General features: G+C 39.4%; 1 protein-coding gene across 1 annotated transcript; it reads right to left on the bottom strand.

Moving 5' to 3' along the window:
- Window positions 1–1,460: 1,460 nt before the first annotated feature.
- Window positions 1,461–14,527, bottom strand: LOC118454544 (uncharacterized). Its single transcript, XM_087851636.1, has 13 exons — window positions 14,362–14,527; window positions 12,662–12,796; window positions 11,509–11,715; window positions 10,846–10,925; window positions 10,451–10,464; window positions 6,342–6,454; window positions 5,319–5,383; window positions 4,694–4,920; window positions 4,096–4,255; window positions 2,805–2,967; window positions 2,630–2,683; window positions 2,535–2,555; window positions 1,461–1,687 (listed from the first exon to the last, which is right to left on the bottom strand). Exons 1-13 carry the CDS (start codon window positions 14,525–14,527, stop codon window positions 1,461–1,463), a joined length of 1,632 nt encoding a protein of 543 aa, XP_087707762.1.
- Between the last annotated feature and the right edge of the window lie 5,839 nt (window positions 14,528–20,366).

The raw sequence follows: 20,366 nt of genomic DNA, 5'->3' as shown, positions 1-20,366 counted from the left end.
GTAAAATATATAGAAGTCCATTACTGTATATAGTAACTGTTAAGTCTAATATACCCTAGTAAGCTAGTACTTTTTCCTTTGGGAAGATACCATCTGTGCAGTCTGCAATTCTGTTGAAGAAAGATGTTGAATCTATTTAATTATTCTTGAAAATAATTTATTTTTGTGCATTTTCCCCCTGCATTAAATTAAATTTGATTACATCGATTAAGCATCATGAGGAGGAGGGTGGTTCCCTATTTTTTTTTTTTGCTGGGAGTTTGCAACCCTATTAGTTAGGTTGCTTAACATTTCTGCTAAGTACTCTTTAAAATACCAGAATAGGGAGGATGGAGTAGGTTTAAGTTTATTAGATTGATCAGTGTTGCTGAACTATGAAATATTTTGGGCGCAGTGTATTTTTTACATACAGGTATAACAGAATAGCTTTAGTGTTGTTATTTATTTAAACTTGAGTATAAACTTATACAAAATGCAGCAAGATATTAAAAAAAACGTTTTATTGATTAAAAAACACACTATATCGGATTCATATTGGTATCGGCAGATATCCAAATTTATGGTATCGGTATCGGACATTAAAAAGTGGTATCGTGCCATCTCTATTATGTATTATAATTTGTTTCAGTGCAAGAAAATAGCTTAAAAATAAAAAACGAGTGTGCTAATATTTTATGAAGCTACATTTTATAGTGCTGTAAGAAGTCAGCAACTGTTGATTCCATGTTAACAAGAATCAAGAAGAAACTTAAGCTTTCTTTTAGACTTCTGAAGTTAATAGTGTAATTGTATTATTGCATACACTGTATACTTAAATATGTACCAACTGGGCTGTGTCACAGTAGTAATAACTCTTGAGTTATGTGAGTGAGTACAATGTGAAACTCAGTAAATATTTCAGTAAGCTACAATGTTCTCAGTGATTTCAAAAATTTTACTTAGTCATCTCAGTGAACAGATTTTCTGAGAGTGGAGGAATGGCAGTGTTTGGCTAGTTATGTGCAGAGTCACATGTAACTGATGCTGCAGTTTTAGTAATATTATGTATGTAATTATTTTAAATGCATAAGTAAGCAGTGTTAAGTGTAACAATTTAAAAATAATGCATTCTGTAATGGCATTTGTCTGTAATGCATTACTGTTTCTAAATCAGGTAAAGACATTATGGTTACAGACGGTACATAAGGAGTTTTTGATTTAATTGTGAGAATCAACCGTTACTAATGGCTCTAATAATACACAAAAAAAAACAAAGGACAGATTAGGTATATGACTTTCTTTTTAGGATAGCATCACTATTGCTAACAGACCAATGTATAACAATGCAGTAATGTGTAATACGTTCAAGAGAGTGAAAAACCCAATATTGCAAGCACAAAATAAAAATACAAAATTAGTACTTTGCCAGAGACTAGAGTAACTCATCAGGACTGCCCATGTATAAATCAGCCAATGGTGACCTAAGGTGAACATTTGGAAAGAACGAAATGGAGTGACTGAAGAACAGAGTCATGATTGAAATCAGTGAAAACATTAACTTTGTTAAAGAAGTAGGTCTTCCCAAGAATCAGTTTAGGGAAGCTGCAGCGATCATCTGTTTCCAGGATGTAAGGAAAAGGCAGAGCTTCGGTCTCCATACCATGAACCGTCAGCACATTCCCAAACACAACGCTCTGCTGAGACTCAACTCAACGAGGGGAAAACCGAAGTCCTCGTATGCGCCCCTGATAGGTTTCTATCGCAGATAGTGAAAGCCCTTGGTCCTCTCTCACTTTATGTTAAATCCTCTATCAGGAATTTAGGTGTCACCTTTGACTCGAGTCTCACATTGGATGGGCATGTGAAATCTCTGGTTCGGTCTTGTTTTTATCATTTAAGAAATGTGGCTAGGCTAAGCCTGGTTTGATCTCGCTCTAAACTTGAGATTGCTATACATGCATTTATTTCGTCACGCTTGGATTACTGTAATTTGCTGTTTATGTGTCTAAGCAAAGGTTCTCTGGATCGTCTGCAGGTTGTGCAAAACGCTGCAGCTAGGCTTTTGACAAAATCCTCCAAGCACTCACATGTGACACCATTGTTATCTCAGTTACACTGGCTTCCTGTTAAATTTAGAGTCGATTTTAAGATCCTGGTCTTGACCTACAGAGCTGTGCGCGGACTGGCACCTGCCTACATCTTTGATCTGCTACACCCCTATGTCCCTAGCAGGTATTTGAGGTAATCTGATCAGGGCTTACTTGCTATAAAAAATACTAAGAGGAGGACTAAGGGTGACAGAGCATTTGCCACTGTGGCCCCGAGACTGTGGAACTCTCTCCCCCAAGCATTAAGAACTGCGGACTCAGTAGCTGTTTTTTAAAAAAACAGCTCAAAACTTACCTTTTAAAAACTGCTTTTGGTTAATTTTTTGCCTGTTTTATTTTCTCTTTTTAAATCTTTTTATGACTTGTAATCTTATGTGCAGCACTTTGTGATTCTGTCTTGAAAGGTGCTATATAAATAAACATTTATTTATTTATTTATTTACACACTTTTCACAGTCCCAATGTGCACTAAGCAAAGATACATAAAGCCATGGCATTACAAACCAAAACATCAGCATTTTTTATGTTAAAAAAAGACTTACTTTTTTGGCAAAGATCTGTTTTGTTCAGATTATTCACAGATAGGACTCTGGATTCTGAAAACAACATTATACATGTTATTGGTAAAATGCAGGATCTGGGCTTTGCCATCAAATTAAAATGACGTCAAATGAAGTTCTACTGCACGGAAAGGACATCTAAGCAGACAAAACAAACCATTAATCATCTTTCTTTGACCCTGTCCTGGTTCATGGATTGATCTCAGCCTCCCAGCACAGCATGACCACAAGGTGGTCTTGTAATAGAGGTGACCACAGCATCTAAACCCTGTCTTAGCAGAGAAGATCACCTCTTCCTCCTCACTTGAGCAGCAAATGTCCTGGTAGTGACAAGAGATGTTAAGTTTCTAAAGACAGGTGTAATATTCCTTATGCTGAAGGTATTCTGACTGTCAGATATAAACTAAATATAAAAATGTTTTAGTATTGGTCTTACTGGGGCCTTGGCAGCAACTGCATAGTTTGGCTTGCAAAGCCTAATAATGATGGTTTGGTTATATTAAATTATAAATTGTTGTGTTTAGGTTCAGACTGGAGATCCTCCTCTTTTTTGAAATGATCTGTAAAGGATTCTTTGGACTGACTTTTATAAAGTACAGTAATCTTCTCCTGGATGCATTTATCAACTATTTGTGTGACAGCCGGACAAGCTGTGTCCATGAAAGCAGCCTTGGGAGCCAATGCATTACAAGGTGTTGTTTTCCTTCACTGTAGAGTAGGCATATATTCTAGATTTAATGCTCAACTGGTTATTGAGAGGTGTCACAAGTTAGAAAGGAAATTCAAAATGCTTTTGGAGGAAGAAAAAAAGAAAAGAAACAGTGTCAAAATTAATGTGACCATAATTTCTGAAACTAGGGTGGCCTGTAATGCTACTTTCACCTTGCAGCTCTATAATTTCATTCATTAGTTGGGACTGCAATCTCAAATATGATATGGAAAACAGATGGAGAAAGCAAAGATTATTGCCTGAGACTGCAGTAATGAGAACGGCTCAGTGACAGATTCTCAGTGGCTCCTGAACCTTACAAATCCCCTGATAATGATGAGAGGGTGTGAAAAACTGAGAAAGAGGGATGGATGGTGGGGCATGGAAATGAGAATGTGGCGAGAATAAGGCACGGCGGGACCACGGAGTATCGTTCAGAGCCATTTTATTGAGTTACATCTCACCACACACCACACCAACCCCTGAGTCCTCGTGTTTTAACACGGCGGGCGTGATTGCGGATGCCGTACAGGTGCGTCCGCACGGCACCGCAGACCACGCCCCACCACAGAGAACAAACAAGCATGTGAGCCATTTATAGAGATATAACCTGAAGTGGAGCGTTTGACGTGTCGTCCTGCCCCTGAAATTCATATAGTTTATCTCAAATAACTTCTCATGGCATGAATAGGATGATAACATGATAATTATATTATATACATCATTACTGATAAACTACCTGTGGGTCTTGCAGAGTGGATCCGCAGCATTGCACATCCCCTCCATGCTTATGTAATGAAGTCAGATTGTACAGTGTTACTGCACAACACTTCACCTTTGGGTCTTTAATGTTGTAGGGTTTGACCCCACAGCAGTGAATGTTTTCTGATTTGGGATGTCTGGTTGGAAAACAGAGGGAGCAATTAATATCAAATAAAGCTTATGCATAAGTTAAATAATGACAATCTATAATTACAAGATCTCTCTGGTTTTCTGGGTGTTTACCTGCTAGTCAATTCTTTGCATGACTTCCAATTTCCCTTTATCACATTAGACCAGAGCACAACGGTGCCTGAAAGTAAACAAAGGTGGGACAGTGTTATGCACAGCTGGAATTTCTATAAAGAAAAGACCTTCTACTGGAATGCAAGACATTTCCTTTGCATTTCCCTCTGGGTTTCCCCTCAACCAGCACAAGATGCATAAAAATTAACTCCCCACTGACCTAAAATCAAACACTGATTGAACCAAGCTAATGAATAAGGAATGGAAAAAACCCCATCCCTTTTCACTAGATTTTATCAGCAACACACACACACACACACACACAAAATGACCTGTGTCCATTGCAGCAAACCTCAACATCAGGCCGGTAAATTTCTGTCCCACAGCAGTGTTGTCCCGGGCTGCCGTGAAACTGAGAACAACATATAGTCCCTTTGGCCGGGTTGTAAGGAATACCCATCTCTGAACATTCCTCTCCATCGTCTCTGTCCTCGTACAAGGTGTTATTACAACAGAGAACTCCACGTTGTCCCGAGCCGTACGGCGTCTCTCCACAGCACTTGAAGAATCAGAGATAATACAGTAAATTGTTCAGAAATGCAGACTAAGACTTTTGGCCCTTTTGCATTAGTAGCGAATACTGAGGCCGTTTGATGACCTTTAGACAGATCAAAAAACACCCTCAGTTATTGTATAAAAGGAGCGGGGAGCTGTGAGCTCTCTCATCAAAGGGTCAGTAAAGCAGTATTTTTTCCTAGAATCTCTCTTTTCCACTGCTGTCAGCTCTACATTTTATTTAATAATGAAATATGTTGCCTATCATTTTACCCATTAACAATCTTATTAAAAATTCTTCCAAAATTCTCCTAAGACACAACTTTCTATTATAAATAAAAATGAGGCCCAGAGACAAAACAACAAAACAAACAAGACAAGGAAAAACAATTTGATTATTACCGGATCCATCCAAGGCTTCCACGCAGACATACATCCATCACAGCAGACCTGTATGTGTGGATTGCCTTGATTTGACCTAAACATAGAGGTGTGAGGGTTGGAAGGGTGGAAAGAGGACAGGAGTTAGAAACTTCTCATAAATGCTGAACTCCGTTACATCTGGAAAGACATAACAGGGAAAAAAAAGGATCTGAGAAAGGAAAGAAAATAACATTTACTCAGATCATGGGAAATGTTTGAGAATCAGTGAGTCAGAGAATCATGAGTCAGGGTGTTCCCATGCGACTATAGTTTCACATGATGTTTTTCCAAATATAAAACTGTCATGTTCCATGGCAGTGTCTGGGATTTTCCAGCCGGTGTTGGTGGGTTTCCGGGGTGATTCACCATTAGTGACTCTCTGTGATTAATTATTCTCTGCCAGTGGCTCTCCATGATAGTCTGTTCTCAGCTGGTGTATATTCATGTTTACCTCACTCTTCTTCTGCTGTGCAAATAAAGTCTTATGAAAAGTTAAGTTGGGTTTGAGTCTGCATAGGTTCCATATCTTGCATGAACCCTCTTTAATGCACACATTTAACTAAAAATGAGCATATAGGATTTTACAAATACAAATAGAAGACAAGATAGTATTTCTTTGTTTCATCATTTGATAAACTCCCAAGGCATTATTCTCAGTTTTAGAAAGAGTTAGTTTAGTATTACAGTATATAAAATGATATTACTAGGGGCGTGTTTTATGTCTTCACACTTTATTACTTGAAGAGTTTTCCACAGTGAGCTAACATCACAAGAACCAAAGGCACAATGTGCTCTGTAGGAGAAATTTATGCTGAAAACAACTCTTTGTTTTTACACCAGTAGAGCAAAATAAACTGCTCACTAAGTTCTAACTGCTTTGTTGGAGTTTGGGCTGTGATCCAGTTCCACTTTCTCTTCCAAAAGCTGCAAAGTTAGAACCACAGGGTTATGTAATTTTTATGTGATAGTAACTGACATGACAGCTGCAAAACCAAAACAAACAGACAGTGATACCTGAGGTACAGAACCAGAGAGGCTTTTGGTTTCTTTCACAGTAGTGGTGCTCTTTTGGATTGTAGCATGATGACCGACAGAGATGTGTGTTTGGTTCAGTGCTGCGGATATGCAAAAACAGGTAAAAATAATCAAAAACACAAAAACAGTCAACATTGCATAAATACTATGCTAAGTTTTCAAAGCCTCTCACAGATAAGGTGTCATGTGGCATCTATGCCATTGTCACTGTCCTGGGTCTGTGACCCAGTGTTTTTAAGTTTTATTCATTGAATTGTTTTCTGTTGTATTATATTTAGCCCTCCTGATTTCTGTTCTGTTCCTGTGCCTCACCTCGCCTCGTCTCATGTTTCCATGTCTAAGTGTCGAATCTGTGTCTCCATGTCTCTCTTGTATTTCCTTTTTTACTAATAACAGTCTGTGTCTTATGTCACTGAGTTTTGCTCTCCTCCCCGCCTCGTCACGTCCCAGTTGTGTTCTCACCTGTTCCCCATCCTCTCGTTTTCCTGCTTGTGTATATTGAGGGTGTGTTTACCTCTGTTCGACTCCGCAGCCCCTGATACACTAGCAGTCAAAAGTTTGGACACACCTTCTCATTTAATGTTTTTTTTATTTATTTACATGACTAGTTACGTTGTAGATTCTCACTGAAGGCATCAAAACTATGTATCAACCAGTGATAGGAATAACAGCGTTACAAGTAACGGTGTTGCTTTTCCCAGTAACGAGTAATCTAACTAATTACTATTTCTATTGTTACAATGCCGTTACTAACAAGAAAATACGGTGCGGTCGCGTTACTATTTTTCAACAAACAGACGGCTGAAGCTGTGTTCAGCTTATCTCATCTTATATCAGTTGTAAGGAAGTAGCTGTAAATAAGCTGGGCTCTACAGCTTTAAGCAGCTCTGCGGGCTGCCGAGGGCCACAATCACTTTCTGGCACAACACCTGTAGCTAGGGGGTAAGACAATCGCATGAGTGCTGCTGTTTGACTGAGGAAGAATAAAGTAGTTGTGGTAAGCCAATCACATGATCACTTCAAGATGAGAAAGCAACAAGGTGATATATATCAGTTTTTAAATTGTGTTGTCATGTTTACTGTCTAAGGTCAGCGCTAGCAAGCACTCTCTGCTTATGACCCCAAAAAACCAAAACAAAAAACAGCCCGTTCGTGTTGGTGGAAAAATGCCCCATGTCGACCAATCAAAAATGATATGGCAACATGACATTTGGTTGTTTAGGAAGAGGGGGAAGTTTTAGGCGTGACCGCGAGAGAGAGAGAGAGAGAGAGAGGCGCAGCAGGTAAAGAGAGTGAGAGAGGCGCAGCAGGTAAAGAGAGTGAGAGAGAGAGGCGCAGCAGGTAAAGAGAGTGAGAGAGAGAGGCGCAGCAGATAAAGAGAGTGAGAGAGAGAGGCGCAGCAGGTAAAGAGAGTGAGAGAGAGAGGCGCAGCAGGTAAAGAGAGTGAGAGAGAGAGGCGCAGCAGATAAAGAGAGTGAGAGAGAGAGGCGCAGCAGGTAAAGAGAGTGAGAGAGAGAGGCGCAGCAGGTAAAGAGAGTGAGAGAGAGAGGCGCAGCAGGTAAAGAGAGTGAGAGAGGGGCGTAGCAGGTAAAGAGAGAGAGAGAGTTGTGGTGTTGTGGATTGCTTTGTGTTGTGTGTCAGAACAATGAGGCGACTGCTGTCTCCAGGTAGAGAACAGGAGTGATACACCTGCTGCTGTCAGACCTCCAGGTATCAGGCTGTGATGTTCTCCTTTATAGTGGACAGAAATTTTTGAAGTGGCACAAATAATTTGTGTGGCATCTTACTGAATGCAGAACACCTGATTGTTCTGTAAATAGTTTGAAATGGTTATTAAAAAAAGGGATTATTTAAAATTGACAATTTATATTTGCAGTTATGAAATATGATTCATTAAACATGTTTGTGGTTGTTACAGTAAAAATTATAACTTTTTTCTACTCGAATGTTATGTTTTTTGTCTGATTTTAGATCAATTGTGTTAATACACTATGTCAAATGAAAATAGAACCTTAAATTCAGACACGTGAGGTTGTGCTGAAAACAATGATACCAAACAAGGCAAAGTAAATAGTTTTTAAAGGTGAAATGTAGAGAAAACATCAAAAGTAGTTAAAATGGCCAATTATACCCTGGACCCCAGAGGGTTAAACATGTTTTTAAAAGTAACGCAATAGTTACTTTTCAAGTAATTAATTACTTTTAGAATCTTGTAACTCAGTTACTAACTCAGTTACTTTTTTGAAGAAGTAACTAGTAACTATAATTAATTACTTTTTCAAAGTAACTTGCCCAACACTGGCATCAACACATATGGAATTATGTCGTAAACAAAAAACTGAAATAACTCAAAACATGTTTTATATTTTAGATTCTTCAAAATAGCCACCCTTTACTTTGATTACTGCTTTGCACACTAATTGCATTCTTTCGACGAGCTTCATGAGGTAATCGTCTGAAATGGTTTTCCAACATTCTTGACAGAGTTCCCACAGATGCTGAGCACTTGTTGGCCCTTTTTCCTTGACTCTGAGGTTCACCTCGGCCTAAACCATCTTGATTGGGTTTAGGTCCGGTGATTGTGGAGGGCACGCCATCTGTTGCAGCACTACATCACTCTCCTTCTTGGTCAAATAGCCCTTACACAGCATGGAGGTGTGTTTGGAGTCATTGTCCTGTTGATAAATAAATGATGGCCCAACTAAACACAAACCGGATGGGATGGCATGTCGCTGCAGGATGCTGTGGTTCAATGGTCCTGCAACTTTGAATAAATCCCCAACAGTGTCACCAGCAAAGCACCCCCACACCGTCATACCTCCTCCATGCTTCAAGGTGGGAGCCTTTGACCTTTTCCGCATTGTACAAAGACATGGTGAGTGGAACCAAAGCTCTCAAATTTGGACTCATCAGACCAAAGCACAGATTTCCACTGGTCTGCCCACTGATTGTTTTTCTTTTCCCAAACAAATCTCTTCTGCTTATTGCCTTTCCTTAGTAGTGTTTTTTAGCAGCTATTTGACCATAAAGGCCTGATTTGCACAGTGTCCTCTGAACAGGTGATGTAAAGATGGGTCTGCTACTCGAGCTCTGTGTGGCATTTATCTGGGCTCTGATCTGAGGTGCTGTTAACTTGTAATTTCTTAGGTTGGCGACTTGGATGAATTTATCCTCAGCAGCAGAGGTGACCCTTTGGTCTTCCTTTCCTGGGGCGGTCTTCATGTAATCTAATTTGATGGTTTTTCGACTGCACTTGGGGACACAGTCAAAGTTTTAGCAGTTTTCCAGACTGACTGACCTTCCGTTCTTAAAGTAATGATGGAGTTGTTTCTCTTTAGTTAGCTGATTGGTTCTTGCCATATGAATTCTAACAGTTATTAAATTAGGGCTGTCAGCTGTGTACCAACCTGTCTTCTGCACAGCATAACTAATGGTCCTAACCCCATTAAGAAGGCAAGAAATTCCACAAATGAACCCTGACAAGGCACACCTGTGAAGTGAGAACCATTTCAGGTGACTACACCATGAAGCTTATTGAGAGAAGTCCAAAGGTTTGTAGTGCTGTCAACAAAGCAGTGGATGGATGGTTAAGAAAATGTTTGTATATACTGTTTGTATGTGTGTATGTATAGATAAGTGGACAATAATAGGGCAAAGCCACAGTTAACTTACCAGTTGGGTTGGAGCACAGGTGCCTGGAAAATACACACACACACACACACACACACACACAATAAATAAAATAGTATGGAAAAATAAACACACACACACACACACACACACACACACACACACACACACACACACACACAATAAATAAAATAGTATGGACTTTCTTGCTTGGGTACTGCCATTGGCAGCTGACTCTATAGACAAAGGCAAAAGAGAACTTTTGGGAGCCCTTCTATAGCCACATACTGTGGATAAAAGCATGTTTTCGGTTAACAGACATTTTTTTGTGAACATCTTTTGGGTTTTGTTGTGTTTCTTTGCTTTTGTTGCCCTTGAGTGGCGCTTGTCTGTTATTTTCAGTTTAATTATTAACAACTTCCTTCCTTGGAAAACATAACACTTACCTCTTGTTGCATACCTGTGAACATGAAGCACAAAGGATTTTGATTAAAACGATAATATATTAACAATTTTTTTATTGCATTTAATCTGATTATAAGTATGTAATGCGATAAGCACTGTGGTCTATGAGTTGATTTCATTATAAATATGATGGAACTGTTCCCAACACTAAAATAAAACTGTATTCAGTTTTCATGATTTAAATATAAAATATAAAATGAAGAGCCTACTTTTAAATCAAATTTTAAGATGTGTTTTAAGCTGCCTTTGGCAAGTTATGCCATTCAAATATACACGACTCACAGCAAGATGAATTCCTCGGTTGTATCTCAGCACCATCATCCTGCCAGCAGCAACACTCAGTCTTGCTGTTGAACTGGCCTTGATGACAGCACACGTGATCTGGGGAGTTCCTTGTCAGGATCTTCTTATCACTAATTGGACCACAACACAGCTCCTTTTCCACATCATACGCCCCTGTGGAAAAGATACACATATCAAAAACTGAAACACTTGAACTTTAATCATAGCTAAACTAATATGGAGCTTTTTAAAGATGTCTGTATGTTCTTCATTTGATGAATAATCTTCCTAATCATCTACTGTATATTCAGTGAAATACTTTTCTGTTTTTTCAGCTTCACTTACTTTTGTCACAGCATCTGTGATTCGGTGAACGTTTGTCAATAACAGTTGACTGACAGCATAGTTATGTGTTTTGTCATAGGTCTCATTTCCACATAAATGAGCTGTAGTTGCAAAGACAGTCAACACAATTTCATTACTCACAGTAATTAACATTGGCTTCCTTTAAATACTCTGTGACAGCTATCATACTCCCACAAAGATTTTTTTTTAAGTATATGCAACATTAAAGACATGGCATATCTAGTGCAGATAGTCTTGAGGGATAAGACTTTTTTTTCTTTTTTTTTAAATTTCTAGCCCATCAAATGACTTTCTTGTCTTGGTCTAACATGCAAAGTATGATGCAAACTACAAAATCTTTCAGATTTCAGATTTAGATTTTATTAAATCTATTCTGCACAGTGTGACATACTGTATTGACCTGAAGTGGAGTCCCTGAGACAGCAGGATGACATCTTTGGGTGTACTTCCAGCCTCTTCTCCTCACTTGAACAACAGCACTGAGTCTCGGTGTCATACTGGCTGTGACCACAGCACTGATGGTGACTGGAATCTCTCATCAGACTCGTCTTAATATCAGGTGAACCACAACACATCTGCTTGACCCTATCAAAAACATCTGTGAAAAGAAAATATGTTTTGTTTTTTGCTTTCTTAACTTACCTTAACCATAGCTAAGCTGTCAAGCTGCTGCAATGTTGGTAAACCTTTAAGTGTGTGTGTGTGTGTGTTTTCTAACCATGTTTTACTATATATTCTGTACATTCAGTTTTTATGTCTTGTTGACCTTGTAAATTAAAGTTCATTTAGAAAGTGCCTCGTAATGACTTCCCAAACGAGTGCCCTGATGCATCTCATTATGACTGTTTCAAAAGACAATCACTGATTTCAATTCAATCTAGTTATGTCCCTTAGTAATACTTCCACCATTATATTAGCTTTATACTTGCTAGAGGTTGGACAGTGGCCATGTTGGCTAATGTTTGGTATATATGGTGCAGTCTAGTTGACTAAATCCATAAAGACAACATCCTTTGATTTTGACTTTAACCCTGGGTGATCTTGATGTAAAACTTAATGGTCATGACAATTTGCATAATAATGATCATGAAACTGCCCTCATGACCCATTGTTAGTCAGTGGTGATAGTGCCTGTCATTATGCAGATGTATTACTTATAAGGTTGGGGAACCAGCAGTCAGCTGAGACTGAAGAAATCACTTGGATGAGTGACAAAACGTTTCTCCCAATGAAAATGTTGGCATTCCCTTACCTGAATGATTGCGCATGCATCAAGCCACCACTTAATCATTTTCTCTGCCTTCAGTCATTTCTCTTGATTTCCAAAGTCTGCCATCTGATGGTGGCTACTTATATTCTCTCTTGACACCACCTTGCAGTTTCCTATCTCTTTCAGTTTGCACCTTAACTGAATCCGACGATTTAATACTCAAACAACTACAAATTCGCAGCAGACACTCAAAACTTAGTGATGGAGAAAACATAATTCGATACTTACATTGTATACTTGTATACTGATTTAATGCATCAGTGCATCTACTCACCTTTACCACAACACTCAGCCATTGGTGAAGGTTTTGCTATGATGGCTGACTGGCAACATATTTCATTCACTGGGTTGTAAGCCTTCAGTTCACAGCAGCTGGATACCTTTTCACTAAGACCCTGTGTAACTCTGGCTGTAAAAACAGGATGGAGACATCAGTACCTTAATGTAACTGCTGAAAGAGTGTTATTATAAGTGCATCAAATCACGATTAGAAAGTTCACAACTTCAAAGAAACTCAAAGTTCAATCTAAAAACGGTTTTGTTTTCTTTTGCTTCTTTTACTTGAGCAGCATCGAGATCATCTGGAAAATATTCACACCTGTGAAACAAGATTGTATCAAGACACACATATGGGGAAGAGTACAGAAAAATTTCTTTAGCATTGAATGTCCCAATGAGCACATTAATGGAAGAAGTTTGGAATCACCAGGGCTCTTCTTAGAGTTGGCCGCCCCACCAATCTGAGTGGTCAGGACCTTAGTTAGGGAGGTGACGAAGAACCCGATAATCACTTTCACAGAGCTCCAGTGTTGCAGTGTGGAGAGAGGAGAACCTTCTAGAAGGACAAACATTTCTGCACTCCACTGATTGGGCCTGTCTGGTAGAATGACCAGACAGAAGCCACTCCTCAGTAAAAGGCACATGACAGCCTGCCTGGAGTGGCTGTCCCCTGAAGGACTCTCAGACCATGAGAAACCATTCTCTGGTCTGATGAAACAAAGATTTGCCTCTTTGGCCTGAATGCCAAACATCATATCTGGAGGAAACTAGGCACCACTAATTACTTGGTTAACACCATCACTACAGTAAAGCATGGTGGTGGCAGCATCACGTTGTGTGGATGTTTTTTGGCAGCAGGGACTGGAGGAGGGGCAATGGTTAATTTTACAACAGGACAACAATCCTAAGCACACAGCCAAGACAGCAAAGGAGTGGCTTTGGGACCAGTATGTGAATGTCTTTAATTGGGAAAATCAGAAACCAGATTTAAATCTAATTGTACATATCTGAAAATGACTGTGTACATATGGTCCCTGTCTAACCCAATGGAGCTTAAGAGTTTCTGGGAAGAATAATATGACAAACTGTCTAAAAATCATACTCAATAAGACTCAATAAGGAGCTTCAAACGTATTGAGTGAAGGATGTGAATACTTGTATATGTTATCATTTATTTTATTTATTTTTAATGAATTTGCAAGAATTTCAGGCAAACTATTTTTCTACTTTGTCACTTTGGGGTGTTAGGTGTAGAATGTTGGGGTGAAAATGAATTTAATCTATTGGTAAAGATTGCAATATGACAAAATGTGGAACAAGTGAAGAAGCTATGAATACTTTCCTGATGCTCTGTACTTCTGTTTCCTCACATCTCCCCGTACTCTATGATGGTTGCAACAAAATAGTGTAAGCTTTCCCTCTTAACCATCACATCAGCACTGTAGGTGTCTAGCAGTTTTTTGTTTGCTAAAAAAGAAAAGCCTTTATCTGCTTAATACCCATAATGCAAGGTTGAGTGATACACAAATGTTCTCAGAAGTGAGAAAAAGACCTTCAAGAATAGATCTGAATAGATGGAAACATATAACCTATTTTAATACCAGCTGATGAACATTTATTGACATACTTTTTAATATTACTATTCTATACATATTTTTTTTTACATTCTAGTTTTCTATCTTATAACTTTATTACCTGTGACTGTGTGTCTGTGTTGCTGTTTACAACAAGTGGCTGTTCCAGGACTGTAAGGCTCATTTCCACAACAAGACAGGGTTGCACCAGGGTGAAGTCTGTTTTCACAGCATGTAGCCTCTTTGATGTCATACCATGTTCCATTACAGTCTTTTCTGAAAAGCATAGATAACCAAAGCCTGGACATTATTGCTGGCAGTCAGATATAAAAGTATATCTTCCTCTGCAGGGAAAACAAGTGGTTTCATTACCTTTATTGTATTTTATTAGTTTGTGGAAGATGCCTTTTGTTTGAACCTAAAAGATACTGCCGGTCAAACTGACAAGTGGTGTCAGAAGTGTGGGCTCTAATGAGTGAAGTGAATATGATGATCAGAAGTGGAAAGATACATTACTTTAATGAAGTGGAAGGTGAAGGTAGAGGTTAACCCTGAACTGACAGATGTGGTCAAATCGTTAATGCACACTTAAGCAGCAAGAGACCAGAGAATGGACAAATGTTTAGTCATTATTCAGCCATTAAAAAACAAAGGTGGACAAGCATGCAACACCAATTTCAACAAATCCAACTCATGCCTTTTGTTTGAACTTACAAACTGACAGCCTCATTTGTTAATTCTTTTCTTGTAGGGAACCTCAGTGACACTCACTGAACAGCACTTAACTTGCAATGATAGTCAAATGGTAAAAATAAGCATTGTGTGCACACATTTTCACAGTAAGGCAGAGGTGACTCACCGATGACAATTATTATCGGCGCCTGCAGGCTCTGTGGACAAGCAAACATTCAAAGCTGTGAGTAATTTGTATTAACAAACTAAAACCCGTTAAATCTGTTTTTCTGAATAAATAGATTCAATATTTCCTAATTCAAAGGTTATGCCATGTCATTGTCTAACGTGATACAATTTGATAAATATTACAAAAGTATCTGTTCAAAAGCAACAATCGACTGCCTTTTTCCACTGTACATTAGTCGCAACAAAACCACAGAATAGTGCACAGACAGAGGGGGGGGGGGGGGGGGGGGGGGGAAGGGAAGAGATGGAAACAGAAACCTAGTTCTTCTGCTGCTGTCTTTTCACATAAAGCCCATTTTAAAATTATTGACGTGAAAAAGCCTAAAGTGGACACACACATATAAACAAAATATATATATATATATATATATATATATATATATATATATATATATATATATATATATATATATATATTACGTAAAAATATTAAAGTAACACGTAGTACGTAACACGTATTAAAGTAACAATGTTTAATTCAAAAGAATCAATTTTGGCAAAGGAATGAAGTAGCCTACCAAAGCCTAGAGACCAGAGCGAGAACATCTGTAAACGTTTTAGGAAATTCCGACCGCACATTGTCTCTAAAACTGAGATGCAAAAGAAGCAAACAGCTCAGTCTAAACTGTTTTAAAACCACAACTCCCTTGTGATATAGCCCAAAAATGGGCAATTAGTCAACACAGAATCAAGGTGGCTTATGCACACACACACACACATGCACACACACGCACACGCACACACACACGCACACACACGCACACGCACGCACACACACACACACACACACACACGCACACACACACACACACACACACACACACACACACACACACACACACACACAATGTGTTTGCTTAAAAATGTACAGCCATCATAAACCTTCATTTACAACACGGGTTCAGTAATATCAAAGCAGGGTAACTAACTTACCTCTGATTTTAAAAGATATATGATGAAGACAAGTTTTAAAATTGTCCATTATGTTCATCTGGGTAGAAAGCGATCTAAATTATAAAATACAAACGTTTTCGAATGACCAACAAACCCATCTGCACACTTAATGACTGAAAGACTACTCGCTAATACACCAGTCGTGTAGCATATGTGTACAAGAAGACACAAAACAATTAGCATATACTTTTTAAAAAAAAAAAGAGATCATAGTGTGTGTCCATAGGTGTGAATGCGAATGGTTGTCTGTCTCTATGTGTTAGCCTGGTTAGACTGGGGAAATGCTCAGGATGTATCATGCCTCTCGCCCTAAGACAGCTGGGATAGGCTCCAGCCCCTGCATGACCCTGACAAGGATAAGTGGAAGAGGATGGATGGATGGATCTATTGTACAAGCCAATATCCTTAAATTCCCTATCAAGCATACTGATTGTTTAAAGGTGACACAAGTCAATTCAAATATTTTAGAGAAAGAGGCAAAAATAGACCAAGAAGGGGGATTTTCACATGTTTACTCAGGAACTCACTCCCCCCAACCATAAATTGTTTGATGTGTGTTTGTGTTTTTTTAAACTCTGTGCTCCGTGGTTGGTTGGGTGGTTGGTTGGTAGTTTTAGGTCAGGGGTGGGCAACTCCAGGCCTCGAGGGCCGGTGTGCTGCAGGTTTTAGATGTGTCCTTGATCCAACCTGATTTAAATGGCTAAATGATCTTCATCACAGTAATGAGAACAAACACTCTGTGGCCATTTAAACTATGAGGGATGATTAGGGTAAGAAAGAGGCAAAAAAAAGTAAGACTGGGATCAAGTGATTTTTTTCTAACTTATGGTTTAGATCTGTTATGGATATTGTTAGAGAAATAATGATCTCAGTTCTCAGGTCAGCAGCCAAAATGCCTCAATCTCTTTTGAAGATTGCTCAGTCATCATGTCAGCCTCCCCCACAGGCTGAGATATGGGGGAGGCTGCCTGCTACACCAAAATTTAGTAGGTCATTAGCAGTGTTGGTCAAGTTACTTGAAAAAAGTAATCAGTAACTAATTACTGATTACTTCCCCCAAAAAGTAATCCCGTTACTTTACTGATTACTTATTTTCAAAAGTAATTAATTACTTAGTTACTTTTTAAAAACACGATTTACAACCTGAATAGGTGATAAAGCGATAGATCTTTCAGCCCAATTCTACTTTTTCTACATAATCCATCATACAAAATGTAATCAAATGGAAAAGTCCCTTTTTAAAACTTGTTTTATTAGTTTTAACCTTTTAACTTTATGCATCAAGCAAAAATGTAATTATATGCAACATTCTCTGACTGGAAGAAATTTGTTTAATATTTAAACCTATTTTCTGCACATTCCAGCACATAAAATAAAATATTTTTTGTGTTTACACTCACTCTTTCAAATAGATGCAAGTAAAACACAGCAGAAAATAAATAAAGTCAAAGACTCAGCGGTCCTTTTGCTCTATTTTCACCTGTAAAGCAGGTGGGCGGAGGTTTACCTTGGTGCAGGTGTGCCACAGCGGTCAGTGGAAGAATCCGCGAGTTTCTCTGTGACTTTCCCATTACGTCATAGCGCACTCGGCGTTTGCACGGAAGTTTAGGGGGTTTTTTTCACTGTAAAAAGAAGTTTTCTTCCCACGCACAACGGACACAAATTTTTATGTCACTTTTTATGGAATCAAACTCAAAGTAAGGTCAGTACTTCCACGCTTTAAACGCTGCACGCTCATACTCTCTCCCGCACTCGATATATTATCCATTGTTGCACTGCACACAGCTGTTTTCACAAACGTCGCACTTGCTTACGTCACTGTCATGAGACATTCTCGCAAAAAATCATGGTTTTAGTAACGCAGTAACGCAGCGTTCCTACGGGAAAGTTAGGTAATCCAATTACCGTTTTTGCAATAGTAATCCCTTACTTTACTCGTTACTTGAAAAAAAGTAATCGGATTACAGTAACGCGTTACAAGTACCGCGTTACTGCCCATCTCTGGTCATTAGTAATGGAACTTGGCTGAATGCTGAGGTGGCAATTCAGCAATTTGATTCATGTTGCAGCAGCTCAGGGTGAATGAACATGGTGCAATAAAAGTAGTTTTAGAAGTACTTTTTTTACAATGAACTTTTACTTAAATTTACTTGAGTTGGGTTAGGGGTTGCCACTAAATTTTTTTCAGGTGTGTTGCAGCAGGGACACATGGAAAAGTTTCAGGACACCAGCCCTCGAGGACTGGAGTTTTTGGACTGTATGATATAAACGAATAGAACTAAAGATATTAAAAAATTTTTTTTTTAAAGAATCTAGGTTATATACATGTGAGAAAAATCTAAGAAATGTGGATAAATGTATATAAAAAACTTAACAATAAGTAAGGAAAAACTGTACAGGAACACAAGAGGTGTAATCCTTCACTGCTCACATTAACTCTGTGGATAAAAACATCAAGTTCACCAGGGAAGACACAAAGGATAACTGTTTGCCATTCCTGGACTGTGCCGTGTACATTGAAGGGAATGGAGACCTCAACATTGAAATTTATCGGAAGCTCACACACACGCGGACCAGTACCTCCTCTTTGACTCCCATCACCTGCTGGAACACAAACTTGGAGTAATCAGGACCCTACAACACCGGGCAGAAAATATTCCCTTTAAGCCTGAAGGGAAAAAGAAGGAACACACACGTAAAGAAAGCTCTTAAAACATCAAGTCAGCAAAGATGCACAGAAAAGAAGATCAGACACCAGCTAGGGAGGATAAGAAAGACAAACACAACAACATTGTCATCCCCTATGTAGCCAGTGTATCAGAAAAACTCAGGAGAATCTCCTCCAAGCACGACATCCCAGTATACTTCAGACATCCCATGCAAGGCCACCTGGGTTGGCTAGCAGACTGTTTACTTAGCCTGATAGGGTGAAGGACACTGTCTCAGCTGAACTATGGACACGCACACACATACACTTACACTGATAAGCATTCACACATCCCCCCTCCCCTTCCAATGCCTTCGATGCTTGTTGCCTCCTTGGGAACAGGAGGCGGGTCTGGGCCCGCGCTGGAGAGTCGGCGCAGTGGCAGGATGGCTGCTGTGTTGCCTGGGATTACTCCTTATCCCCTATCCAACCCTGTTGCTGGCCACGTGCTCTATAATGTTGTACTGTGGACATTTATGTGCTTTTCTGTGCAGAGGAGTTTTTTTGTTTCCTGTTCTCATGCTGTCCTCCTGTAGCCCAGCATAAGTAGAGGTCTCTTTTTTTCCTCTTGTACTTTTCCCATTGTAGTGTCCATTTCAGTGGTTTTTCTGTATCAACCGTTCTCTGACTTGTATCCCCATGTGATGTCTGTGTTGTGTGTGTAAGGTCGGGGGGCGGGTTCATTCCACTGCAGGGCAACCTGCCACTGCATGTGGCGAATAAAATTTGAATTTGAATTTGAATTTGAAGATAGATGGTTTGAAAGAGGAGTGAAAGAAGCCATTTATGTCCACTGTGAGCGACCATCTTTGAACAGAGGCGGTGGTTTACGACACCAACTTTTTGCCATCTATAATCCAGTTTTGAGATCCTTCCCAGATGCCTCAACTCCCACTCACATCCTGGGCCATCTGACCTCAGGAAATTCCATGATAGGGTGGGGTTAGGTTTCACAATGAGCTCACCCAAAACCTTGGCTGATTGTGACCTACACCCGTCTTCACACCTTGGCTCATGCGATTAGGCAGAGGATCATTAGGGGGTCTATTGTCCCTCTTTGGGGGAAACTCCCACAGGGCTTAAATCTGTGACTCTCCACCATTTGACCCTAGAACTGAAGAAGCTTCTCAGACAAGAGATGAAACGTCTTCAAGCGATTTAAAGAAGTCCAGACGCTTTCCTATCCAAGCTCCTTAGACTACGATGACCTGGATGACTGAGAACTTTCACAGACATATGTACAGGATCTTTGGAAATAGAGAGAGGTCGAGTGGGAAGCACTTGGCTGAGTGGGTGAATTCTGTTTGTCTGGTGTCTTACCTTTGTGCAGAGATGGAGTTGTTCAGGAAATGCAGTTTTATTGCACTGAAATAAACTTTTGGAACCAAGACAGGCAATGTTAAAACAGAATTCATGCCACAAAATCTTTTTCTAGGGGGAGAACAGTGCTTGGTGTCAGTGGGTGGAGTCACAGATGATGGAAACAATGCTTTGCTGAGACGTCGTTTGTGCACGACATCCTGGATGGATGGAGAAGTCCTGAT

This window comes from Neolamprologus brichardi, chromosome 14 (assembly GCF_056152115.1).
Source record: "Neolamprologus brichardi isolate AB-2024 chromosome 14, ASM5615211v1, whole genome shotgun sequence".
Lineage (NCBI taxonomy): Eukaryota > Metazoa > Chordata > Actinopteri > Cichliformes > Cichlidae > Neolamprologus > Neolamprologus brichardi.
The sequence above is the reverse complement of the archived record's forward strand: the minus strand, read 5'-3'. Positions and strand labels throughout refer to the sequence as shown.